This window comes from Propithecus coquereli, unplaced genomic scaffold, assembly GCF_000956105.1.
Source record: "Propithecus coquereli isolate 6110/MARCELLA unplaced genomic scaffold, Pcoq_1.0 Scaffold35, whole genome shotgun sequence".
Classification (NCBI taxonomy): Eukaryota; Metazoa; Chordata; class Mammalia; order Primates; family Indriidae; genus Propithecus; species Propithecus coquereli.
The window spans coordinates 6,731,263-6,749,553 of record NW_012149174.1 but is presented as its reverse complement, the minus strand read 5'-3'; the positions used below and the strand labels follow the sequence as shown (position 1 = coordinate 6,749,553).

Below are 18,291 nucleotides of genomic sequence, written 5' to 3'. Positions count from 1 at the left end.
GTGAGCACTGTCTTCCATGTGTCATAATTACTCACCCACAGGTTTAAGCCAGGATGCCTTTGAGGGCGGGGACGGTGTCCTGTTCATATGTTGCTACAGCATCTGGAACTGTGACCTGCATGAGGCAGGGAGTAGGCAGAGGGAACAGAAAATACTTGCTGCGTGAATGCATGAGTAAATGATAACGGAAAGATTTTTGCCTTCTGTGACAATCAGTTATCCTTTTAACTTATTAGAATCTCTGGTTTCTGATGAGCAAGTTTAGCATTCAACAAGCCATATGGGCTTCTTTCCACATCAACAAATGCCTATCATTTTTCATGGTGGCATAGTATTCCTTTGTACAGAGAGCCATGATTCATTTAATCAATCCCCTGTCGATGGACTTTATTGTCATTTCTATTTTCTTATAAATAATAATGCAGTAAACATCTTTGTCCACACATATTTGGGCCGAGAAAGTTGTTTTCCATCCTAAGTGTATATAAATATTCATGAGTAGTTTCTTCTAGCACCTTTACAGCTGTGTGTGTGTGTGTGTGTGTGTGTGTGTGTGTGTGTGTGTGTGTTTCTAAATCTTCAGTATGTCTGAAGATACATCTTTGTATCATGGTGCAAAATCTGCATCTCTTTTTCCTTCAGATGAGCTCTGTGAGCTTGGATCTTGGCCCTAGATCTATGGGGTTTGTGTACTTTCTATTTGTTGAGCGCTGACTGTGCATTAGTCTCTGTGCTAGGAGCTGGAACCCGGAGATGAGCTAGGCCGGTGGTCCCGGCCATCAGGGAGCTCAGAGCCTAGTGAAGAAGATGAGCAATAAACACAAGAACAGAAACTATCAAAACAAATAATCAGAAACCACCGGCTGGATGAGTGTGCTATGGAGGAAATATTAATAATTTGGGTGCAGGGGAGATCAGAGGAGCCCTCTCTGGGGAGAAGGGAGATCTCCAAGCAGAGCTGGGAGGATGAGATGTCAGTTGTGAGAAGGTCTGGGGAAAGAGCATTGCAGACAGAGGGAACAGCATGAACTAGGTACAGAGGCCCGGAAGCAAGGCTTCCTGCTCCTGGAGCCTTTTCTAATCCATCACTCCTTCCACCGGGCTCCCTCCTCCTCTGGACACGCTGGGCATCAGCCCCATTTATCACGTGGAATTTGCTGTTTCCTAGGCCCTTTCTCTGTCACTTAGTTTATTGTTCCAGTGTTCAGTAACGAGACAATTCCCCAGAAGTCTTCTCACTCAGCCCTGGAATACTCTCTTAGCTTTGTGACGCTAGGAGACATTTTGGACATTTCAGAAGCTTTTGTTGCTTCTGAAATGTCCAAAAAATTAAAATTGGTTTAATAGCACCCAGCACAGTACATGACAGTTAATAGGTACTAGTATCCCCATTTTACAGGTGAAGAAGCTGAGGCTCAGGGAAGTTAGCTATTCAGCAGGCAGAGCTAAGATCTGAACACAGCTCTGTCTTATTCTAGAGTCCACGTTCTCCCCAGAGCCCGGATTTAGCTGCCTGTGTGAGAGCTGATAAGAATGCTGGGGGACAGGCCAGCACTGTCCCCAGCCCAATCAAGACTTGTGGTGGGTGACCTTGGCCCTTGGCCTGCTGGCTTCAGAGCAGTGGGAAGGAACCAGGGGAGGCTCCTATGTTTTTGTTTTAAATTACAAATGTAATACATGCTTGTGGTAAAGGAAAAAAATAAGAAAGAAAAAAAGCAGCAACCGAAAATGCCTCATTCTCCGTGGTGTAACCGCTGTTACCAGCTTGGTATCTTTTATAGTGCGTATCCAAACACACACAGAGTTACTGTTTTTATAAAAATGGGACCATGTCCTTGACTTTTTCTCCCAATCAGCTCCAAGTCGGCACCTACAGGCCTTGCTCATTCCATCACATTCCAGAATGGATGTATGTCAGTTTATCCAGCCAGACCCCGGCTTTAGACATTTATCTGTCTCCAATTCTCTCTGGAAGAAGCAACATCCTTGGCATGCGTCCTTGCATTGAGCGTAGTATTTCTTCAGGATGGATGCTCAGAAGTCTAATTGCCGAGTGAAAAGGCATGCAAGTTTCACACGTTGACAGGTGCTGCCAAATTGCCTTCCGAAGGCCCTTCCAGCGCGACGCCACTCCCAAGGCAGCGAGTGTGAGCGGGGAAGGCTCTTAAGCCACAAATGACGTGGAGCTGTGCCGAGATAGGGGCTGCCTCCCCTTCCACTCCCTGAGACCTGGCATGGAGACTGCCACCAGGAGCTCAGAGCAGGCGGGCCCAAATTGGGATAGAAGACGGATTTTGATAAAAGAGGTTAAATAACAGGTTTTTCCATTTCACCTTATAGGAACGGGATGGGGGGTGGGGGTGCCGGGCCTCCAGCCAATAGAGGACCAAGAGTTGTCAGGAGGGCTTATAAAGCTTGCTATTTCTGGCATTTTTTCTCTTTCTCTGCTGATTATGCAGCAGAATCGTACAGAGGCTGTCGCGGGCGCGTTCTCTCGCTGCCTGGGCTTCTGTGGAATGAGACTCGGGCTCCTTCTACTTGCGAGACGCTGGTGCATTGCAGGTGTGCCTCTGCAGAAGGTAAGCGGTGGGTGCCCGCTGCCTCCTGGGTGGAGGGGGTCAGGCCATCACCGTGAGCTGCCTGGGTGGGGGCAGGCGGGGATGTGGACTGTGCCTGTCATGTTCTGGAACCAAGATGCTTCGGCAGGTCCAGGGAGCTTGCACTTGGCAGCTCCTTCTTGAAAAGGCGTTCTGGAGGTGCTTGGGACTGGCCTCTGGAGAGCAGGGTTGTGGTCTTGGTGCCCAGAGCATTGTAGGTGCCCAGGGTGCTCAGGAAGTAGTCATTCATTCATTCATTCATTCATTCATTTAGCACACCCTGCAGTGGGCCTGGCCAGGTGAGGCGGGGGGACATCTGGCTGACTCAGACTAGAAACAATGGCAGCAGTGATGGAGACAGCCTGTGGCCTGGGACCCCAGAGGGTACCCAGGCTGAGGAGTGGGAGTGGCCTTCCTAGAAGGCAGGACGGTGAGGAGAAGCTAGGAACATCACCAGGGACAAAGTCCGAGCTGTCCCTTCCATTGCATTTGAAGGATTAGGGAGTCAATACAAATTTCTCCCCAAATTTAGTGAATGCCACCTTTTCCTTTTGTCAAGTAAGGATCTTGAGAAATAACCAGCTGGGATCGCCACTTGCCATACATTTGTAGGAGAAAGGACAGCCACAAATAAGGAAGGACCTCGGTACAGCTGTCAGGGCAAACACACGCACGTAACGGGTGGACGAGATGGCGAGCGCAGCAACCTGACACGAATGGCCGTCCCAGCTGTCCCCGGGCGGCTGTCTCGGTGATGGGAGTTAGCTGGGCGGGGGCGGGGCTCGCTGCTGTTGACAGCGCTGTGCCCAGCAGACCAGGACGCCCGACCTCTTCTGGTGCTCTGATTTATCACAGTTGTTGAAAATCTGGCTTCATGCACGTGTGTCCCCGAAACAGAAGCCTCCCGCTCAGGTCTGTTGTCCCTCATTTGGAGCATCCTGGCGAACGGAGAGGCTGAGAGACGGCAGCGCCTCTGCCCCCTGCAATGATTCCGTTCTCCACGCTGGGCCTGAAAGCCAGCGAGAGGCAGCGGCCCCGGGCTGCTAGGGAAGGCTTTGGGGCCAGCCGGCTGCCGAAGAGATAGCTATTGAGTGCCGGCTGTGTACCAGGGCCTGGGTTGGGTACTGCTTTCAAATCTCAGCTCTGCATACAATCTGTGACGTAGGGCAAGCTCCCTGAGCCTTCCAAGTCTCCGTCTCTTCACTCATAAAATAGGGACACTGATACCTACTGCCCTGTGTTGCGATGATTGTGCATATGCACGTGCGCACACACACACACACACACACACACACACATACTGCCTAACACTGCCTAACGTGTGGAAGGACCTCCACAAATATTGAATTACTGAATGAACAAGTGACCTGGAACATCAGCTCAGCTTGGGAGGAGGACGTGGCTTACACAGGGACATGTGTTTGTGTGCATGCGTGTGTGTATGTGTGTGTGTGTTTGTGTGTCTGTGTGTCTGTGTGTGTCTGTGTGAGACCCGGGAAGCTCTCACCTTGCTCTCTGGGTTCTGTTTAGGGAGCTAGAATGCAGGGCCACATCTGTCCCCAGCCCTGGCAGATAGTAATTTCTTTATGTCTCTGGTCACTTCCATGGGTTCTTGACTGGGGGAGGAGTTCATCGCAGGGACTGACTGGCCATCTTGAAACAGAATGTATCCTTTTAGTTTTAACACTTCCCGAACAGCGTACTGAAGGCCAGTCCCCAGCGTTATATTGGTGGCGTCTCGGGAGAGCAGCCAATAAACCAGCATTCTTACTGCTGCTCGATGACCTGTTTGCTGAGAGCGCTGGCTGGGGAGGAGGGCCTTGGAAGGAGAGTACTTTGGAGAATGGCCTCCCCCAGCCCCCACGCCCTGCCCAGAGAACAGAAGCTCAACCTGGGTTTTAAGACCTAGACCTCACTCTGAGCCATTGCTCTGTCCCTGGATAGCTGTGTGACCTTGGGGAGGTCACCTCACCCCTCTGAACCACAGTTTCCTCACCTCCAAAATGACGGACTGTTAGGAGGATTAAATGGGTAAGATATATAAAGCATGCTGTTGGTGCTCAGGAAATAAAAATGCTCTCTTCCTGGGGAGGGGAGGGACCCTGGCGAGCCTCTGATTGGGACCAGGGTGTCTGCTGGCACACAGGGGCTGAGACACAGCAGGCGCCACTGGATATTTGCGGGAAGAATGAATGAAGGTGCCCGGGAGTCGGGAAGCCTGGGTCACAGGGCTCTTCCTGCCATTATATAATTGCTGGGTGATCTTGGGCAAGTTCTTCATCCACTTCGGGCCTCTGATTCTCTCCTAAGAATGACTCGGGCTGGTCGCCCCAGCCCTGCTGTTCTGCTGTGCTGGAGATCAGAGTGTGTGGGGAGCTTTCATGCTGGAAATTAATTTCCTTCCCGCGGCTGGCGGGATCCCAGATGACTCTCCCCCTGCCGCCTTGCGCGTTAACAAACCAGTAATTAATGAAATTGGGAGCAGAGGCGGGGAGGCAGCTCGAGCCACCTGGGGCAGCCTCTGTGCCACCCCCTGGGGGGTCCAGGGGTTGCCCAGGAGGCGCCGTCTCTATCCAGCCTTTTCAACCCATGTGCACAGTAGAGAAGCCAGGCCCAGAGTATCACAGGTGGGGAGTGGATTCTCCAGCCTCTCCCAGGCCCTGGGGAGCCATTTTCCAGGGAGGGCCTCGGGGGCCTCCTGCTGTTGGGTCCGTGGCGATGAGCACTGGAGTGGGAGTCAGGCGGGCCCGGATGTCTAGCCTGGAGACTGGAGGCAGAGCACTTATCGCTCTGGGTCTCGCTTGCTGTGAGGAACAGTTGCGGCTTTGCATGGGGGTAATCAGTGTAGAAGGGCAGCTCTGATTTGCATGTCCTCACCCCCAGAGGGCTCATCTGGGAGGAGATGTGACTCTGAATGGCCCTTCTCTTGCTTCACGCACCCTCCCGCTTTGCGTCCACCCCAGTAAATGCCACTGTCCCGCTTGGCTTAGGCCACAGATCCGGAGTCCTCCTTGGCCCATCCGTTTGCCTTACTCTCTGCCTCTCATCCCCTGGGTCGTGCTGCCGGCTGTGCCTTCAGTCACCTGGGTGGCTTCAGGAGCCTCCTGCCAGGCCGCCTGCCTCCACCCTCCCCGCAGAGTCTGTTCTCACAGCAGCCAGCGAGATCTCTGTGAGCCGCCGATGCACACATCGGTCCCCTGCTCGCGGCCTTTCGTTGGGTGTCCCTTGTTACCTGCTGCATCTATTCCACATCCTCAATACGCCCACCTGTCTGATCTCACTCTTTGCGTCCCACAGGCTGTCATAGCTTCCGCCTCCTGCAGAATCACTGGCCTGCTCCTTCCCAAAGCCTCTCCCCTACGGCCAAGCTGTCATGCCTCTTGATCTTGCATATTCAGAGCCCTTTGTCCAGAATGTGTGTCTTGCAGGTGTGGTTGAGACATCACAGCTTTCCAGAGGCCTTCTATGATTGCCCCCTCGGCCCACCCCCAGAGGTCTGAGCCAGAGGTCCCTTCCCTGTGTCCACCCGCCATGGTCCTCCCCACCAGTGCTGGGATTCTCTGGGAGGACAGCACCCACAGCAGGGCACCTTTATTCTCACACCTGCTGGAAGGCCGGAAAGCAGAGTATCTGCTTGGGAAACGTTAATTTAGGCAGTAAATGCAAAGACCTCCATGCAAATTAAGGGCCTTCAGACCTACATAGACCAGAGTAGAATCCTCAGTGTGTGGTTCAATTTGGCTGTGTGACCTTGGACAAGCCACCTACCCTCTCTGAGCTTGGCGGGGGTCATGAGGATTGACAAAATGATACGTATGACAGATTTCCTCTTCTTTCCCACTTGGGATGGACACTTGGGATGTTTAAATGACCCCTCCCATTTGCTCTGAGCAGAGCAAACCCAACCGTGCACAGAGGAGCTCTCCATGGAACCCCAAACAGGAGCAAAAATAGCAGCCGTCGGGGCAACCTGAGATGCAGAAGCCACAGGCAGAAGCCACAGGCTGAGCGGATGTCAGCTGCTCTGAGGGCCCCGCTGAGGTTCCTCGGTTGTGCCGAGCGATGCAGCCCCTCACGCCTGCCCTCACTGGCTCCTTCAACCACAGCATCAGATAAGGCTGGTGGAAAAAAGTGCTGGCTTCCTCTCTCCAGGGAGGGGCAATCTCAGTGCCATCTACAGGGTGCACTCAGGCCCCAGCTGCCTCTGTTGCGTCTCCTCCCTCTCCCCGTCGCTTGCTCTGCCCACCTTGCAGTGCACTCCCACCCCAGGGTCTTTGCACGGGCTGTTCGGCCACCTGAAATGTTCTCCCCACATGCCTGCTCGCTCACCCCCCACCTCCTTCCAATCTTTGCTTCACTATTGCTTCCCCAGCGAGGCCCACCTTGGCCACCCTGTTTAAACTTGCATACCCTCCATCTCCACCCTCCCAATTTCCTCACCCGCTTCTTCTTTCCATAGTACCTGTAGCCTCCCGATGTACTATGTAACACACTTACTGGCTATGCCTATTGTTTGTTTTCTGTCTCCAGTGCAAGAGTGCAAACTCCAGGGATCTTTGTGCACTACTATCCCCCACGTGCCCAGAATAGTGCCTGCCACCAAGCAGGTGCTCAGCAAATATTCTTTCAGTACGCGGATGCATGAGTGTGTGAGCGAGAACTAGCCCAGCCATCTGAAGAGGCTCAGGCTGGATTTGGGGTGAGGGGGCGATTTTTGTTTCAGGGCTGCAGGACCCAAGGTTGGACTCACATTGTCATTGGGGATTCTGGGCCCAGGATCCACCTGCCTTGGCCAGAAGCTCCTGCCGACCTTTGAGGTGGCAGCTATCTAGGGCCAGAGAAGGCTCTGGAAGCCCCTGGTGCCTTATAGGAGGCTCCCCTGCAGCAGTTAAGAATTTGGCTTTGGAACCACACTCTTCAGGGTTTGAATCCCAGTTCCGCCAGTTGCCAGCTGCCTGGCCTTCACCTCCACCTCTCCGTATTTCGGTTCCCTTGACTGAATGGAGTAGGTAATTCTGACCTTGCTGGGATGGTGGTTATGAAGATTACGTGTAACGTGGGTGAAGTGCCTGGCTCAGTAGATGGCCAGTCAATGGTGGTTTCTATTAAACAACCATTGAGTATGCTGGTCAAGTTAGGCTGGGTTATGCTGCAGTAACAATCCCCCAAATCTCAGTTGTGTATCACAAGGAAGGTTTATTTTTGCTCTTGCTACGTGTCCCACGACAATCAGCAGAGAAGTAGGGGGTTGGGCTCTGATCAACACACAAGGCTGTAGGTCGGTGGAGTCTTGACCATGTGGAACCTTACTGATCCTACAGAGACAGCCTGGAGGTCTCACGTTTGCATTTCTATGCGTCCACCCAGAAGAGACCCCTGTTGTTTCTGCTCGTAGCCCATTGGCCTAAGCTAGACACGTGGCCCCGGTAAATGGCAAGGGGGCCCCGACGTGTAGCATCTCACTGCCAGGTAGGGGAGGACAGCCAGGTATGGGGGAGCAGTAGTAAAGTCGACACAGCAGGTACTTCCTTCTCTGCCCTCTCCAGACACATAGGGAAACTGAGGCACAGTTCATGGAACTCACTTGTGGCAGGCTGAATAACAGCCCTGCATAGATCCAGGTCCTAACCTCTGAAACCTGCGAATGTTACCTTAGGTGGCAAAAGGGGCTTTGCGGCTGCGATTAAGTATCTTGAGATGACCTGGGGTGATCTGGGTGGGCCCGATGTGATCACAGTCCACACAAGAGGGAGGCAGGAGGAATGCGAGTGAGAGGAGGAGGCGGCGTGAGGATGGAAGCAGGGACTGGAGCAAGGTGCTTTGAAGATGGAGGAAGAGGCCATAAGCCAAGGGACGTGGGCAGCCACCAGAGGCGGGAAAAGCAAGGAAACGGATTTTCTCCCAGACCCTCCAGAGCAGCCGGCCCTGACGACGCCTTGACTTTAGCCCAGTGAGACTGATTTCAGACTTCTGGCCTCCGGAACTGTAGGAGAATCATTTGTGTTGTTAGGAGCCACCAAGTTTGTGTTGCCTTGTGACCACAGCAATAGGAAACTAATACATCACCTTAAATCAGAAATGATTTGCAGCCCACTGCGTAGAAGTCTCCTCTCTCCACTCGGATAGCACTGACCCTTCCTCCTGTGCTCCTGCCGTGCCCCTACATCCCTCTGACCTCGTGTTCATGCACGGGTAGAGGCGTCATCTCTTAACACCGTCCCTTCACCTCAGTGCCCAGGACAGGGCTGGCCCAGGGTGGGTGCCCATCAGCGTTTGTGGGAAGGCGGGGAGGCCGATAGTGAGACCAGGGTGAAGGAGACCTTGTGCTCTGGGCAGAGGGCCCTGCCCGACCCAGGAGTGGCTCAGTTGGCAGGAGAGTAGAGACCCAGTGGGAGACGGTGAGAGGGTGAGGGATGGGCTGGAGGAATCAGCAGGGACCAGGCCAAGCAGGACCTCAGGACCTTGGGATAGAGGTGGGTGTGTCCTGAGGACAGTGGGGAGCCTTGGAAGAATTTTGAGCAGGGGAGTGACCAAGGGTGACCTACGAGTGGGTTCTCCTGGTGTATAACTAGGTGAGACGACCCAGTCTCTGTTCTCCTACCTTCTGGGAGTCAGCTCTGTGCCAGACTCCCCTTGGCTATGCTTTTCACAAGGTGTCTCATGAACCCATTTTACAGATGAGAAAACTGAGACTCACAGAACAGCCTCACAGAACCCATCCTCCACATGGCTGCCTGAGTCATCTTTTAAAATATAAATCAGAGCATGTAACTGTCCTGCAAAAACTCTCTAAGGGCTTCCCATTTGGGATGAAATCCAAGTGCCTCACTGTGGCCCTAGGCCCCCACGTGGTGTCCCCTCCTGCTTCTCTGTCTCCCGTGTCCAGCTGGGTTATTCCTTCCCCACGCGCGGGCTCTCTACTCGCTGACCACAGGGCCTTTGCATGTGCTGCCCTTCTGCCTGAAGTGCTCCCAGCCTGCTTGTTGCCTGATGGGCTCCTTCTCTTCCTTCAGGGCTCCCTTAGTTGAAATGTCACCTCTAGAAAGAGACCTTCTGAAGTACAGTCCCCTCTACCCTCCATCTCTGCATTTTCTGTGTTTGCTTCACAGCCTTTTTCACAATTTGTAGCCACTTTTGTGTGTTTGCTTGCTTGTCGCCTGTCTCCCCCAGTGGACTCTGAGCCCTACAGGGGCTGGAACGGTGTCTGCTTTGCTCTGCACTGTGTCACAGCCCCCAGGACTGGGCCTGGCATGAAGTGGGCACTCAGCAAACATCTGTGGGAGGATGGCTGGATGCTCCTGGACCTGCCTCGGAAGACAGACGCCTTGCATGGGGGGCCGCTTTAGGCGCCCGGGCAGCCTCATTCCTGTTGCACCAGGTCTTGCCCACCCCCTGTGCTGTACACGTTCCCTATGATGTTAAATGCTCTGTCTGCCATTTCACCCCCTGGAGAACCCACGAGGGTGGGTGGAAAGACATCAGACCTGAATTTGGACCCCAGCTCAGCCACTTAATAGCTGTGAGACCTTGAGCAGTTTCCTTTCCCTTTCCAAGCCTCAGTTTCCTCATCTGTAAAATGGGCATTCAGAGGGACAGCCTCCCAACAGGAGCCTAGCACATGGGTTCCAGTGCTTGACTCAGCTCGAAACTGCCTCATCAGAAATCCAACAAGCTCTGCAACCGTAAGTGGTTTTGTAAATATGCTGCAAACTCATTTGGCCCCCAAACATGACCTGAACTGACATGAGGCTCTTTGTAATCTTCACTTACCCCCACTTGTGTGAATATTCATATGTTCCACTGCAGAAATATGCAGGTGTTGCCCCAGGCCCCACTGAAGCTACGGCAGGATTTGCAGAATTTGCAGAATTTGCACTTCATTACTTTTCTGAAATCCAAACCAATTCTGAATTCTGAAACCACATGGGTTCTGGCTGAGGGCTGTGGATCCATGTGTGTGAGCTGCTGCCAGACACCCTCCCGGGGCATGGGCAGGCCCACGGGGTCTCTGACAGCCATAACAGAGCCCGAAACCTCTGGCTTCCTCTCAGGGCATCTTCTTAGTCACCTGGGGTTAAGTTGGGTTTTGCTGGTTCAGGGCAGAGGTTACAGCTTGGGGCAGGGTGAGCCCAGGTACTCAAACATTTTTGGTATGAAATTTAAAAGGGGAAATTTTTTTTAATGAATCATCAGAAAAAGAAATCAGAAGGAAGTATGTGACCAAGGACAGGAAATTAGGGTTTGCGAACTACGTGAATCACCCCCTTTCTGACTCCTGGGTGATCCCTGGCTCTTGGCAACTTTCATTCATCTCTGAGATTCTCGGGGCTGTCTTCTGCAAAACACCCTGGGGCTGCCATGGTTTTGTTCTGGCTCCAAAGCTACTTCCCATTCTAGCCATCAATATAAATTTCTATTTGAATCCCTGCCACACCGTTTTACTTATTGTTGCTTTATCCAGTGTTTCTTCTCTGGCCAAGCCCCATTCCAGGTCCTGTTCCCCCGTCTTAGCTTCTCCAACCCATTCTCCACCTGGAAGCCAGAGGCCAGTTTCTAACGTGCAACTCTTGTCTGGGCTTCCTCTCAACTCCCCAGTGTGGCCCTGGAAGTTCCGTCTCGATATTTCGTCTCGTGAACGTGCCCTTCTCTCCAGCCCTCAGGCCTGGTGAATGCTGTTCCCCAGGGCTCTTCCCTCTGTCCTGTGTCCTATCCCCTCACCTGGCTAGTTCTGCTCATCCCGTAGGTAGGTCTGTGAGGTCTTTGTACATGGCCCTTTGCTACACCCAAGAACCACTGGCTGCCAGTATACCTACCACTCAGCCAGGTGCTAAGTCCTGGTCCTGTCCCCCTCCCCAAGCCATAAGCTTCAGGAGACCAAACACTGTGTGTCCTGTACATCACTAGAACCGTCCCCGACACTCGGAGCAAAACGGTGTTTGAAGCAAGACTGGGTGGACTGGAGCCGAACGGGCGGTGTGGGGAGGGGGCGCCCTCTGAGGCAGCGGGCAGGGCGCCTGGTCCTCGTCCCCTACCGCCGGCTGGCTGTCTGTGCAGGGTGGCCGCTGAATCGTTTTCCAGTAATCTGAAAACGGTTGCCCATGTCGGCCGTGGCGGGACATGCCCATTCCATTACAGTGGGCTTGTTTTATGTGCATCTCCCACTTGCCGTTGGATCCAGCGTCTGTTTTCCCCTCCTTGCTTGTCTCTGGGTATATTGTCTCTCGCGTGACTTTTCCGTCTGAATCCTGTGTCTTTTTGTCTGTCGGCATCTTGCTTTCTGTTTAATTTGACTGAGCCATTTCCACATCGTATATATTAGCCGTCTCCTAGTTGGTGCTGATATTTTCTTAGTCTGATGTCCTTTTCATTTTGGTTTTATTATGTTTCCTTCCACAGGAGATATTAATGCATATATATTTGAATCTGTCAATCTCGTCCTCTGCGATTGCTTCAAGGGCTGAGGAAGTTATCCTGCCTCCACCGATCTGATAAACATTCTGTTCTGTTTTCTGATTGTTTCTCTGTAACATGACTTTCTGAGCTTAACTCTTTAATCCGTTTGGAGAGCATTATGGTGGGTGTCTTGCAGTGGGAATCTAGTTCCATGTTCCTAAATAGGAACAGGATGAGCCTCTTGTCCCCATTCTGTTTATTAAATAATTGTCTTTGTCTCTTTGTTTCTAAAAGAAGAGACAAAATAGAGTCGTTATGAGCATGAGCTTTGGCAGAGTTAAGATTTGGGCTTTGCCACTTTCTGGCTGCGTGACCCATAACCACGTTGCTTAAATTGAGCTCATTTTCTCCTCTGTGAAACAGGGTGATGAGATCTCCCTCCTAGGATTGCTGCAAAGATTGAGAGGAATATTATGTGTAAAGCCCATCACATGGTACCTGGCTTAATCATGATACACATCCATACCTGGTTGGGTCTAATTCTGTCCTTTTCTCTTCTGTTGCGTTGGTTTGGAGTTCTCATTTTCTGTCCCTGCAACACTGCTTTAATCGTGGCTTCACAGGATGCTTGACTCTCTCATGGAACTTGGCACCCTTCCTTTAATTTTAGGAATCTTGCTTTAATGAAACTCTCACCTGTTTTCTTCAGCAATGTTATTTCCTCCCTCCCGTTCCACACTGCAAGCCACCTCAATGACTTGGGGACAACCCTCCTCCCCCAGCACACGCACTGGTTTTCTCACCCTCCCAGGTGTCCATCGTTGGCTCACTCTGGCCCCTCTGCCTGACAGGTGTATGTCAGCTGCTCTCACCTGGCCTATCTCCACCTTAGTGCCTTATCACCCCCGGGTGTCATCACGCTGGTGCCTATACTCGCTCTGCACTGGAGCTTCCCTGGGGATCAATTCCGGGTCCCAGGTGCCTCCTGAGCCTGCATGAGGCTGGGCACATGTTAGGTGCCCAGGTCAGGACTTGGGGAAGTGGGGGATGCTCACCACGCCTTTGGGCTTTGACAGTAACTGGGCCAAATCTGGCTTCTCCCGGAGGTGCAGGCTCAGGGGACCCAACAGTGTGGTGGTTGCCATTAACTGTGGGCCACCTGCCAGCCCTGGCCTCAGTTTCCCCAGTGGGATACTGAGAAGGTGTTTGAAGCCCTACCAGCCCTGAGGCCCTGGGATTTATCTTAAACCGGTGGCTCTGTAATGAAGATGAATTGGATTAAATCATTGGCACGTGCCGTGTAGTTTGTACTGTTTGCCAGAGAACAGGCCTGTGAGGACAGAACCCCCCGCTGCCTTCCTGGGTCTCCTACACTCCAGATCCGGGCCACAGGGCCTCACTAGTCAAGATCAGAGGGCCGGCTCTCCGCCTGAGAAGGCAGCCAGGCTGGAAGGGGGCAGCCAGCCTTTCTAGAGCCCCGCAGTGTGCCCCCGCGCTGCCGGGCAGCGTGCATGGTCCTGCCAGCTTCACTCCTATTTTACAGGGGAGGAATGGGAGGATGAGAGAGGCAAGATCCCAGCAGCTAAGTGCAGAGCCTGGACTTGAACCCAGGGCTGTCTGCTTCTAGAGCTATCTGCTTCCAGAGCTGTACTGGGCCAGCATTTTCGCAGCTCCCGGTCCAAAAGCTGATTTAAATACAGCACTTTAAAGTCTATCAGCCGTGTTTACAAATATCATTTCCTGTGTTATCTGGTACTGACAGAAGGAAGTGAACCTGGCACTTTGTCTGTGTTGGGTTTTGGGGTTAGATGCATAAGTGCCAAGTTCAGGTGACCTAGAAAAACCTTTCTAGGTCAAATCACAATTTCAAAACATTTTTTTTCTTTTCTTCTTCTTTTTTCTTAAACCGCCTCGCAATCGAACGCTGTCGTTGACATATTTCCCTTCCAACAACACGAGCCCTTTGTGGCATGATTGAGGGCTTGTTTTGTAGCGCTGGGGAGAAAATATCTTCCAAATCATCTGCTGCTCATTGTCTCAGGAGCCCCCGACCATGCCACAGTGCCACCCGACATACACGGCTTTTAGTTAATTGTCTTTGGCAAGAATCAGTTTTGGGACTTGTTCCCAACCGCTCAGATGATAGATAATTGTCAAGCACAAATATTGGCAGCGCTGGGCAGCCCGAGGCCCTAGACCGCGGACCGCAGCCCAGCCTCCAGGGAAGAGGCCGGGAGGGGGACAGCTCCAGCTTTGGGAGGCAGCAGCGCAAGGCCCAGAGGTAGCACAGCCTAGTCATTAGAGACCAGGCCCTGGAGTCGGACTTCCTGGGTTTCAATCCTCTCCCCACCCCTTCCTAGCAGCGTGGCCCTGGGCAAGCTACTTAACCTTGCTCGACCTCAGTTTCCTCATCTGTAAAATGGGAGCCTTAGCCATAGTAACTTACTTCACAAGGTGGTTGTGAGGATTACATGAGTTAACATTTGTAAATCAATTAAAAGAGTGCCTGGCGTGTAGTCAGCACTACGTAAATGCTGCACAATTACTTAGAATGAATACATGATCGTAGCTGCAGTGATTCCTGTCGTGCGCCACCCAGGCCCCTGCTCAGGACTGAGGCACTCGTTCTGCCACCTGCTCGGCATGTCGGCTGCTGCTGCTGCTCAGTGGAGCCTGTCTCTGGGCACTGCCTTTGGTGGAAGGAGGAAGCCTTGGCCAAGGTCATGGAGCCCATGGCTGGCCCACTTAGGAACACAGTGCTTGTCTCCCTGCCTTGATTTGGAGCATCTCTGCAGCGTGGTCCCAGTTACAGAGCTGAGGTGGAGGCCTCCGTTGTGACGGCATCACAGTTGGGCTTATCCCTCTGGCCTCTCCGGCACCCTCGCTCCCCTAGAGCGCTCCCCAGTAAGTTTCCTACCTGTGGGTTTCACAGGCAACCTGCCTGAAATGACAGGTAACCATCCAGATGCTGGGTGGATCCTGATTTCCATTTTAAAGCACGTGTTGTTTCACTCGTATTTCCAGCTCTTTGAGGAGTGGCCTCGGGGTTTCTGGCCATCCCGTCCCCCAGTCTCCGTGTGTGCACCATCGACACGCCTCGGCCAGTGTCATCAGCCCCGGCAGGGGCCTCCCACTCTTCAGGTGAAAAGAAGGCCTGGCTCCTGGACAAACCACAAACTTAAAACTGATGGAACAGCTGGAGGGGCCCAGAAAGCCTCATGCACTCAACCCCTCCAGGTCCAAGTGAGGAAACTGAGGCCTAGAGAGGGGAAGGCCTTGCTCAAGGCCACAGAGGGGGCAGGTGCCCCTCTTTTCAGCCCTTGGAGGGTGAACAGGGATGTGGCACCTCGGGATGTGGTGAGCAGGCTGGTCTCAGGTGTCAGACGTGTGGCGTCAGTTAGGTCACGGCGCTTTGGTCCAGAAAACACTTTCGTAGGTGCCCACAGCAGAGGGGCAGCCGTCTAGCCCGGAAGTGGGTATCGGCAATGGCTGCCTGGAGCGGGCAACACGGGAGCTGAGTGGGCATTAACTGCATGGAAAAGAAAAGGAAGGGCGTTTCAGGTGGGGGGTGGAGGCACTGCAGAAGCCTAGACGGGGTGTGTGGGAGCGTAGTCCGCGTGGGGAGCTCGAGACCTCTTGGAAAGGCGGGATGGGGGATGAGCGTCCTCGAGGGATGTGAGCCGGGCTGGACGGGCGGGCGGGCTGGCAGGGGCAGAGGCTCAGGTGAAGGCTGTGGTCAAGAATTTGGACTTTTCCCCAGTGCGCGGGGATGGAAATGGATGGAGAGTCACCTGGGCAGAGCCACACACAGGGGCCTTATCTGTCGTGGTCCCCACTGGCCCCACACTGCCTGACCCATCGATGCACAGGAGATAACTGTGGAATTAACGAGTGAACGAATGAGGAGAGGGAGAACGGCAGGGAGAAGATGCCTGCACTGCACTGGGGGCGGCGGGAGCAGGGGTGAGCCCGGAGCGCTGACAAAGCCGGCTCTCGGTTGGAGGGCTCATCCTTTAGAGCTGGGGCAGCGGGTCCCTATGTTCCCTCCTCCCCATCCCTGGAGAGGTACTCTGGCGCCAGCTTAGACGCGACAGCGGGGACTCGGGAGTGCAGGTGAGACCACTGAGACACGCACGTGGCATCTCCCGCAGCGGAAGCCTGGTGGAGGGCCACGTAGTCACGAGCCCAATCCGATGGGGTCCCGGCCAGCCCTGCCCCTTGGACGGCCTCATCCGACCACGCCCTGACCCACTTCCCGGCCCCAGCTCCCTCCAGCCCCAGGCAGCGTCTGCAGCCCCCTTGGAATATTCCCTCTCATAGCGGCCAAATGAAAATGTTTGTTGAAAACAACATGTGCATAATTAAAGCTTAATGAGCGCTTGTCTGTTTGGAATGTGCAATTAGATTTATAATCGGGGATGGGAGCGAGTTCCAAATGGCTTTAAATGGAGCTGAGAGAGAGGATAATTTTTGCCATAAATCTGCAGTAATGCAGACAGTGTATGAGCTACCAGTGGCTGCACTGGGGAAGAAACACATGCCTGCCGGGCCCCTGTGCTGTGCCCACTGGGCTGCCTTGCCCATCCGGCCCTCTTGGCAGTTGCAGCCGGTTAATGTGCTGTGATGGGACTCACCAGTGATCTTGGAGGCAGACGGACGCTGGGTTGGAGCTGGAGCTCCCGTCTGTGGTCTGAGAGCTCTGTGGTCCAGCCAGCTGCGGGGAGACGAGGGCTGGTGCGGAGTCCAGCTGCCCTGGTCCCCAGGATGACTTGGCTGGGCAAGGAGTCCTGCCTCATCACCCCGCTCACCCCAGCCTGCAAGCTGGCATCAGGGCAGAGCCCTGGACTGGGATGTGGCCTTATATTTTGTCCCCTGCTGGATCCCAGCACCCACAGCACATAGTAGGGTTTCAATTAATATTTGTTGAGTAAGTGAATGCCTCATTACAAGACTCTGTGGGCCTCAGTTTCCCCTAATATCATGGAGAATTGAATTCAGCTATTGCTGATGTCAACTCTTGTCTGTCCAGGGCTCTGGGTCAGGAGCAGACACGGCCAGGGCAGCGTCTACACCAGCACTGTCCCGTAGAAATACAATGCAAATCGCACATGTGATTTTAAATTTTCTCATGGCCACATTCAAAAAAAGTGAAAAGAAACAGGTGAAATTAATTTTAAAAATATATTTTAGTTAACCTAGTATATCCAAAATAGTATCATTTCTACATGTAATCAATATAAAAACATTGATGAGATATTTTACATTCTTTTGTTTTTGTTCTAAGTCTTTGAGGTCCGGTGTGTATTTTATACTTAAACACATCTCAATTTGGACAAGCCATGTTTCAAGTGCTCAATAGCCACCTGTGGCCAGTGGCCCCCATTCTGGACAGCACAGATCTAGAAGGAGGACAGTCAGAGACAGGTGGGCGGGCTCTGCTTTCTCATCTGTGAAATGGGGACAGTGATTCCCACTTTCCCGAGGAGCCAGGTGCCTGGTAGCACTCACGTGGTAGGTGTAGTGACCTGTGCTATTTTCACGCCACCTCTTGATGTTTTGTTTTTTATTTTCATTTGAGACAGGGTCTCGCTCTGTCACCCAGGCTGGAGTGCAGTGGTGTGATCATAGCTCACTGCAGCCTTGAACTCCTGGGCTCAAGTGGTCCTCCCACCTCAGCCTCTGGATAGCTGGGACTACAGGTGCACAGCACTGTAGCCAGCTAATTTAAAAAAATTTTTTATAGAGATGGGCTCTCCCTATGTTGCCCAGGCTGGTCTCGAACGCCTGGCCTCAAGCTGTATGTTTTTATTGACTAAAAATGTAGCACCATCCAAGCCGACTCTTGTTAGCAGTGGGGATGAGGGTCCTGCCGTGGCCCACAGCACTGGGCTCGCTCACAAGACATGTTCCCAGCTCCTCTCAGAGGCTATACCCAAGACTTTGTCCCTTCTTACAGGTGGAGAAGTCCCCGGACCCAGAGTCATGAGGTCACCTTCTCTGTTTCACATAGCTTGGACACAGAGGAGGTGGGAAGCTTTTGGGGGGCCAGCCTCCTGGCCATCAGACTTAGCTTGGGCACATCCTGGCTGTGTGGCCTTAGGCAGATCCCCTAACCTCTCTGGGCCTCACTTGTGGTGCTGGATTTCTCAGTGGGCAGAGTAAGAAAGTGCATTATGCCTGGCAAAGCAGGAGCACCAATCAGAAGAAAAACATTTTTGGAGAGAAATTGATGTTTGATATTTCAGGAACAAAGCGCGAAAGTCACAATCATGGGGGAAAAAAATCCACCCACAGTTGGACT

At 52.9% G+C, this 18,291-nt stretch overlaps 1 protein-coding gene across 3 annotated transcripts in view; it reads left to right on the top strand.

The window, feature by feature from the left end:
* TOX2 (TOX high mobility group box family member 2) overlaps positions 1-18,291 on the top strand; it is a 135,059-nt gene that overhangs the window by 24,444 nt on the left and 92,324 nt on the right. Inside the window, exon 1 of one of the 3 annotated variants that reach the window (XM_012651164.1) lies at positions 2,247-2,579. The exons of 1 other annotated variant lie outside the window; for it this stretch is intronic. In XM_012651164.1, coding sequence (XP_012506618.1) covers positions 2,454-2,579 — 126 coding nt within the window. In that variant the 5' untranslated portion in view covers positions 2,247-2,453. Of the gene's footprint in view, positions 1-2,246; positions 2,580-10,412; positions 10,551-18,291 lie in introns of those variants that run through there. One more of the 3 variants, XM_012651165.1, reaches the window with a different exon arrangement.